This window comes from Beta vulgaris, chromosome 3 (genome assembly GCF_026745355.1).
Source record: "Beta vulgaris subsp. vulgaris cultivar EL10 chromosome 3, EL10.2, whole genome shotgun sequence".
NCBI lineage: Eukaryota > Viridiplantae > Streptophyta > Magnoliopsida > Caryophyllales > Amaranthaceae > Beta > Beta vulgaris.
The window spans coordinates 5,596,378-5,605,470 of NC_079204.1; the positions used below are offsets into that span (position 1 = coordinate 5,596,378).

Below are 9,093 nucleotides of genomic sequence, written 5' to 3' on the forward strand. Positions count from 1 at the left end.
AAGTTAGAATTGAAAAGCAAACAACAAACCTACTAGATTGGGCTCGTTGTGGTGGAGTCTTAACCTTTGCTACTTTACACATCTGTATCTGATGAGCCGTAGGCATTTGGTGCAGTGTAACATGAGCACAAATGGTGTTTTGTAACAAAGTCTGCCAGCCATTGAAAAAGTTGACAAAATCACTCCTACATACACTCCTAGTAGTCAAGTACCTCGTTAATTTGTCTACTTTTCTTTATGCCTTAGATTAGCTAGAATGCTCTATACTCCTCTCCACTAACTTTCATCACTACCAAAGAGGATTATAAATTATTGGATGAGCCCATGTGACTAAATTTAGACTGGGTGCATTCAATTAAAAAAAATAAATCATCTAATAAATTCATATAAGTTTAGGTTAACCTATTTGTCGCCTGTATTTGACTCAAATTGTGTATGTTTTTGTCTTTAAATTTCTAAGTTACCTCCTTCATCCCTTTGGTCTTTCTCTTTTCAAATTACGTTTTTTCCTATCAATTATCACCCCACTAAACAGATGGCAATTGCACTACCATCACCACTGATCATCGAAACACACCAACTCCACAGCACGACTGTTGCCAATGCCCATGAACGATGATGAACTGTCAACATCGCCACTAACTTGGTCATGTATATTGGTTAATTTGCAAATTTTCCGCCACAATAGTCATTGAAATACCTAATTTTTTTGGCATTTTCATAGAGGAATTGACTTTTTTTTCCAGTTCCTCCATGATAAAAACGTCCGAGAATTTCGATTCTTTCATCCGGGAATTGAATAAAACAGGCGTATTCATAGTGACCAACTGTTTTTTCTTGTTTATGTTCCTAGGTTAGCTAACCAAAATTTTCCAAGGGTTCCTCCGTAGAATAACCGAAAAAAATTGCAAAATTATATGTTGTAATTAGTTGTTTATGAATATTAATATTTTGGTTATAGGGTAATAACTAAATTATAATAGAATTATATGAATAAAAAATTTATAATTAGTAAATATTTATATGTTAATTATAATTTAATAAAATAACATCAAATATTATTTGTAGTTTTATTATGTAGATTGTATATTAGTAAAATTATAATTAGTAATTATTCATTTGTTAATAATTTAGTTATGTAAATGATAAAATCATGCATATAAATATGTAAATATTAGACTAGATTAGACATTAGATCTGAAAGGGAAATCTTAAATGTAATATCTCTTAAATTTATGTTTTTTTTAACCAATATTGAAAACTAAAATATTTTCTTCTTCCAAATCCCTTCTACTAAACAATTTGTTCGGAAAAGGTTCACCAAGTAAGCGGTCATTTTGAAAAGAATGAAAGTCTAAGATGTAGATTCAATTTACCTCCTATCATACCAATGACCAATTATGAGAAATCAATGCTGATTTGTAATTATTAATTGAGATTCTCAAGCTACACTCAGGCAGTTAGACTATGTTCAGTTCACCTTATTTTTACTTATTTCAGATTAGATCAGAAAAAATAAGTTTAAATCTGATTAGTTCAGATTAGATCAAATAAGTTCAGATCAGATATGATAAGTTCAAATTATGCCTATATTTAAAAACTTATTATTATTATTATTTTAATGATTATTATGATGATTATTAGTATTACTAATGCTATTATTGTCATAAGATGGCCGCATTGAGAAAAATTGCCGCTCCCCCCCCCCTCTCTGTCTCTCTTTCTATCTAAACCCTAGCCTTCCTTACCATTTCTTCATCAGTTATGGGCTGCCATGGATGTTTTCATCCATGGTAAGCCCCTCTCCCTCTTTTATTTTCAGTTTTTATTTTTGTTGAATAAATTAGTATCTCTTTATGGGATTTTTTTAGTACTCTTTGCTGTGAAGATCTCCTTCTCCCCTATGGGAGTTGTGAGTATGGTTTTTTTTTGTTTTTAGGTATGAGAAATTGTTCTTATTGGTTGAAGTTCGAGACTCAACATGAAGATATTGGAATCTCGGATGGTAAAATGGCTCGATCAAGATTGTTCTTCCAAACTATGTCAGAATGATAGACTTCCTCATCAATAGCTGTTTGATTCAGCAAATACAAGAGGGTTGCACTGTATTGCTTGATCTGGTTATTGTAGTTTTTTCGAAGACGAATTTGATTTAACCTTGTTTGATTATATCTTGTTTTTCTTTAATATCTATTGTAGATAATGCCGTTTGGCCTTCGATTAATGAAATTTCTCCTAAAAAAAAATGGCCGCATTGAGAAAACAAGTACTGAGAAATAGCTAACTATAAAGACTAAACTTAATTATTAAAGGACCTTGTCCTTGACATTCGCTCCTGACTCCTGAGTAAATAAAGAAAACCCCAAATAAAGTTTTCTTATAGAGCATATGCCTATGGGCTTGGGCCTTGAGCTATGATTTGCTTTTTTTTTTGGTTGGGCTGCTCCAAGATAAAACTTTGAATTATTGTTAGTTGATTCTTAGTTTTCTTAAAATTTTCTGAAAAATCTAAACGTTGAGCAAGTTAACCAAATAAGAAAAGATTAATTCATATGGATTTTAATGAGAAATAATAGGGGAATTTCGCAAAGATAATATATATGAGACATTGATTTTTTATTAAATGGTTGATATTGTTTAAACTCTACCTTATAAAGTTATTTATCCGCTTGAAAATATTTTCTGCCCCAATTAGAATAAATATAAGGCAATGCTACCTAAATTGCTTGGGTACAGGTAATCATGAGAATCAAGTAGATCACCTTTAGATTGTTAATGTGATGAGGCACGTAATCATGAATCATGATACTGGATTAATAAATGTTCAGCTGCAAGTTGTTATTACTTATTATTATTATAGTCGACTGACAGACATTTTGATAAGGTTCATACAATCAAATCTAATGGAAACTATACAAGGAAAATCTTTTTCCTTCACGATCAACCCAAAAGTTCTAATCACAACTATGATGATAATATTAACTAACCATATATGAAATTATATGGTCCAATTTTAGACATATTGTTAAAGAGAACAACTTATATGTGACTTTTAAAGAGGAGAAAGGGAATTATTAAAGATAGTCTAGTGGATCAATTCACCTCGTCAATTACTTCTACGATGGATAAGCGTACATGTCAATATGTGGTCAATGTCTCTTCTCTTAAAATGTAATCTTATCATCCTCTAACCCGTTTATCTACAGAAATAACAACTCATGTCCCGCTTATTTGTATCATTACATGTGCCACTCAATCTTATTGGTCGACATCAATTATTTTTTGGTTATGTATTCTTTTTAGCTACGCAGCATATGTAGTGTACACTAGGTCACCGCCTATGTCACTACATTTATAGGATGGAAAAACATATCAATTTGAACAAAATGAAGTGATCAATACTTGGTGAACAACAAAACAAAATGATACTTGATATAAGATCGAAAAAAGCTCTTCATTAGGTTGAGGACCTTGTTGATATGATTAATTATAGAAGGTAAACTTTCTCACAATATAGCTTGAAGGATACATGATTCCCTATTAAGTGATACACTAACTACAAGATCCTTTTTCATTAAGCCTCACCTCTCTTCATAGTCCTCAAACTCTTTGTACAAACTGCAAATTTATAACATTTAATCTAACATTTTGAAAGCCTGGCCTCTCTCTCAATCTTCAAAATGATAGAGAATTCATCGGCTTCTTAGTTGGAGTGTGACATATTTTCAAGTGTCTTTCATGCATTCCTTCATCTGATTATGTTGCTAGAATTTCTAGACTTATAGCAGCTAAACCTTTACATTGCTTGTAGGATGTTCAGCAGAAGCTTCTAAGTCAGTCCCTTCAGTATTAACAAACTTCAAGTACTGTTCAATGTCTCTGGTGTCCGAGCTACCATGTCTCAAGTGCGAAAACCATTTTTTACGCGGCTTAGCTGGTCTGTCACTGATGGCAATTGCAATGTCATTAGGGAATAGGTTGCGGAACACAAATGCATGGAGGAGAGTAGTCACAAGTAAGGCTGTAACAACTAGTGTAGAAATAGCAGTTAGGGTCAAAGCCAAGCTTTTGGTCACCCAATTTGGCACTTCATTTGCGTATCTTATGGTAGCAATAGCTGCTCCTGTCATAGGGAAAGTGTACGCCCACCATGCTAACGAGAATGTGAATCCTCGGAAGAAATTGATCCGAACAGCCTGTTCAAACAAACATACATGAATAGAGAAAGTTTAGGAACAACTCACTGGGTGACTAAACATGTTGTATTCTATATTGGCGATGTACATAAGACATAATAGTTTCAGAGAATGCTTACCAAGGAGAAGTAGAGGAAGAGGGCGATGAAGTAAGCAATGCGAGCTCCATAGTCGAAAGAGCCTTGGATCTTAGCCCAAGCCATAGATGCAACACTAGGTGCTGCAACAAAGAGGAAAAACACAGGGTGGAGTTCCTTGGGAAGTGTCTTATTGGTAGGAAGACGTTGGTACAGAGTCACAAACAAAACAGTGTAGTGCGCCATGCCAACCGCGAAGAAAAAGATAGGTCCTTCCGTGAGTCCCATAGATGCACCTAACAAAGCTCCAACAAAGTTGCCAACGACAGACAAATGGTTCACAGGGGTAGCCACTTTGGAGAGCCTACGTTGCCCTCCTGACATCCACTGACCATAGATCTTAAGCTCAAGGCAGAGGAATGGGAACATAAGCACATACCATAGAGCTTGATGAAGCTCTTTAGTCACGTGTTGTGGACAACCAAGTGCCAGGAATAGGAGGGCAATTAATGGAGCAAAGAAGAAATTCACCCTGATTGGATGGTAATACTCACGCCGAACTGCCTCAAAGAAGAAGATCATTTTCAAACCATAGATTATACCGATAACCACCACCAAGGCAACGGAAATTGTCCAAAGAACCAAGTTAACTATAAGGCTAACATTGAGGAAACTTGTTGAGGGTGAAGTTGCTAAGGTCTTCCACAAAATGGCTTGACTACTCACACCAAGACATATACCAAATGAAGCAATAGGAAAACGAAGAAGAAATGGCCATGTCTTGTCATCAGGGAGCATCAATTCCTCTTGTGGCTGCAAGGAAAATCAACAAATCAATTAGCCTCTATATTAACATATACTTTAACAGTTTAACATGGTATCAAAGCCAAACTATAAAACATTATACTTACACGAAGAGTGTCCAACTCAGGCCCATCCAATGCATCAAAATACCGGTCCACAGGCAAAGCCTCGCCTTCTGCAGGATCACGAGGCCCCCGTGGTGGCTGTGGTTCAACTGGTTTTCCTCGAAATTGTGACAACTGCCTCTCAAGTTTTCCAGACCATGTCTTGAAAGAATCGTACCTCGCATCCTTGAGCCGTTCAACATGAGGATTTCTTGCTTGTGGCCCCGAAAATTGAGAAGTTTTAGTTCCAGTAGCACCCTCAACATATGTTACAGGTCTAGGCATGGGTTGAGAGTAATATTTGGCTTCAGTTGTTTGAGAGAGAGTCTCATGGGATAATGGAGAACCATGGATGAACAACTTTGGATGATATTTCCTGAGTATTATCATTGAAATTAACCTTTTTTGGGGTTTGTGAACGACTTCCAAGTGGAGAAGATGGCATGCTAATTGAAACAGATTGAATTCTGTCAGACTCATTTGTAGCATCATTCATCTTTGGCCCAATTCTTGCTTCAGCTTCCTGTTACATTAACTAATCAAAATCAGCATACTTTTCATATATCAAAGTTTCTCACAACTATTTTTTCAAGCATAAATTTTAAGTACATAAGCATAAATTATAAGTACATATATTTCCAAGAAAATTACTATAATTCAAGCATGCTACTGTAGTTACTAAAAACTAAACACAGAAATTTCCCAGTTTTTTTTTCATTATGCTAGCTTAATGTATAATTAAACTAATTAATGTACAACTATTCAAGCATAAATTATAAGTATATATATTTGCCAGGAAAACCATATTTCAGGCATAAATTATAATTACATATATTTCCCAAGAAAATTATAATTCAAGCATGCTACTGTAGTTACTAAAAACTAAACACATAAATTTCCCAGTTTTTTTTTCTCTATAAATCTAGATTAATGCATAATTAAACTAATTAACTAAAAGAAACAGATGCAAACTTACCCTTGCAACCTTGTCAATCCCTTCCATAGTATCAAATCCCTCAATTTCCTTAGATGATATCACAGTAAATAAGGTTGGAATCTCAACAGCATCCTTCTTCGTCGAACCCGGGTCCATGAGGAAATCAAGATTGCCTAGATTAAGGATTAAATTCAAATCATTAGCAATATTAATTAGTAACATTCAACACTTCTTTTAGCAGAAAACCCAGAATTTTGAACAAATGAAAAATGTACAATAATGAATTAGTGTTTATCAAGCCTAAAATCAGTGTTTATAACCCAGATATATGTATGAATCACTTGCTTAAAATCCCAACAACTTAATTTAGCTATACACAATTATATGTATCTAGAAAAATTTGCATCTACTGTTTTCTTTTTGAATAATCAGCAGTTGGTTTTGACTTGGCTGTCTATTTTTTGTACTTAAATAAGCATAAAGTATGTTATTCCTGGATGATCTCAAAATCTTAGCAATTTTTATGTTCATATGGCATCTATGCTTATTCTAATATACCCTTGTACAACGATGAACAGCTTAAATTTAGACATACATTCTATTTTTGCAGTCCTATATATAAAAAACCACCCAGAACAATGATGCAAACACGACCCAACTCGGGTTTAAATTATCGACTAAGCTAGCTGACATCCATAAGGCCGTAACACCATAAGTCTATAATAATACACCAATGTAGAATCATAGGAGATTTCAGAGTATTTACCTGAGATGAGATTTAAGAAATCTGAAACTTGAAAATCAATTTGATGATGAGCTAAATTAATATTTCAGGCCAAAAATTCTGCCTAAATCTCGCCTATGTTTTGGTAGAAATGAAAAATAAAACGAGTAGTCTACAAAAACAAGCTGGCTTTGTTGGTTATCAAGAGAAGAAGGAAACATGTGGCTTTGATTTACAGGATGGAGGAGTATATATATAGCCCCAGTGAATTGGAATAATATATTCTTCCTAGAAGTTACGTAAAAGTTACTGCAGTTTTTATGTAAAATAATAATATAGGATTTTTGTTTTTTTATGAGTGAGATGTGTTTATTATTGTTGTACATATTTATTTTATTAATTTGTTTCAAAGTGACAAATCAGGCAAAGGTAGCAAGTAGTAAGTAGCAACAACTCATTTTCAGAAAGTTATTATCTGGGATTTTGGTTAGATCAGCAAAGTTGTTATTACTTTGAGGTTAGTAATTTTGTTGATTAGTAATTTAGTATGGCTAAAGTTTTTTACTTTGAGGTCTGAAAAGACAAAGAATGAGGATTTAGGAATGGATGAAAGATGTTCTTTCGTAAAACTATATTTTTTTTTTTAAATGAAAGAAATAAATCCTGAGAAAAGAGAAAATTAGAAACAACCAATTACAACTAAGGAGGAATAAAACGAGGAAAAGCCACGCCTTTTATTAGATTTATAGAAAGTGAGGATATAATAGTCATTTACGTAATTTTAATTAAATTTAGGGGGAAAGTCGTTAGCCGGTTAGTTTAGTGAATGAAATTGACACAAATGGATTAATACTTCTATATCCTTCAAATTGATGAGTTGCCCAATCAAATTAAGGAAAACATATCTTAGGGCATGTTCTCCCCAACTTATTTTCAGTTCAGTCCAATTCAATACAATTCAGTTCAATTCAATTCAGTTCATTTCAGTTCAGTTCAGCTATGGACAATACTTTTACTCTCACATATCACTATTCATTTAAGTTCAATTCAGTTCAGTTCAGTTCAGTTGTTTTATGCCGAAGAGAACAAACCCTTATTCAAATGAACTTAATAATATTACAAAAAGATACAAGTTGGAAAAAGAACATCTCCGATAAAAATTGGATGTTTGGTTATACTTCCTCCATTATATTTTAGTTGTAACATATTGACTTTTGACACTGTTCACTAACTTTGTTTTGACCGTTTTTGTAAGGAAACATAAAACCATATGAGGTTTTGTTAGATTCATTTTGACATGTATTTTCAAGATAACAACTTTTTACAATATTTTCTTATGTGTAAGAAAAATATTAAAGTTTAAAGTTATGGATTGACAAATGTGCAAAATACTTTGGGTATAACTATAAGAAAACGAATGAAGTACTATCATATGCAATTTCAATCAAAGGAAAATCAACATAAAACAACGTATTATATTAAAGTATACTCTCATAATATTATTTAAAAACTGTAATTAAAACATGTTTTAGACTTCAAAACAAAGAAGTCACACCTATTTAATAACAAAAGGAAGATCACATTTTTGTCATAATATCATATCAACCTAAGATGACAAGCAAGGAGAAGCAACAAGCAATAAGGGATTCAATAATCAATACTCTATTAGTAGATTTAATGTTTGATAAAATTAGGTATGCCTTAAATATGACGTGCAAGTGCAAATTTATCTTTTTGGGGGTGATATTTTTCTCTTCTTTTTTTTTTTTTTTGGGTTGCTGCATACTGTAAAACTTTGTTGAGTAATACTCAGCATTTAAACAAGATTATCTCCTTTAGTTATTGCGCGGAATCATGACATGCATTTGCATTTGCATTTGCTAGAAAGTTGATAAGCTTTAGTACTATGTTTTCAGGTAACGAGGTCATTCGTGTAGGAAAACTTATACCAAAGTTAGTTGGGGTGAGTGGTAATTGGTAAGTGCTATTATCCCATAGGACGTGTCCGGTACAAGTTTTTAAAGTAGTTTTTAGTGTCTTGACTTGGTGAAAACACTAATTAGAAAAAATAATAGTGTTTGGCAAGGTAATAGTGTAAGTAGTTTTTAATGGTACAAGTAGTGTTTTAGCAGTACAGTGCTTGTCAAAAGCTACAATCTGTAGTTTTTGGGTTAGCGATTAGTGGTGTATAAATTATATGTTAAAGTTTTGTTGAGTTTTTAACTAATTATTATTGAACAGCTACTTTGAC

At 33.1% G+C, this 9,093-nt stretch overlaps 1 protein-coding gene across 1 annotated transcript; it reads right to left on the reverse strand.

Moving 5' to 3' along the window:
* Positions 1 to 3,406: 3,406 nt before the first annotated feature.
* LOC104888334 (S-type anion channel SLAH2) lies at positions 3,407 to 7,078 on the reverse strand. Its single transcript, XM_010673272.4, is given in 6 exon segments — positions 3,407 to 4,196; positions 4,316 to 5,086; positions 5,185 to 5,532; positions 5,534 to 5,704; positions 6,158 to 6,291; positions 6,885 to 7,078. Coding segments are annotated over 5 exon segments (1,815 nt in total). The 5' UTR covers positions 6,275 to 6,291; positions 6,885 to 7,078; the 3' UTR covers positions 3,407 to 3,788.
* Between the last annotated feature and the right edge of the window lie 2,015 nt (positions 7,079 to 9,093).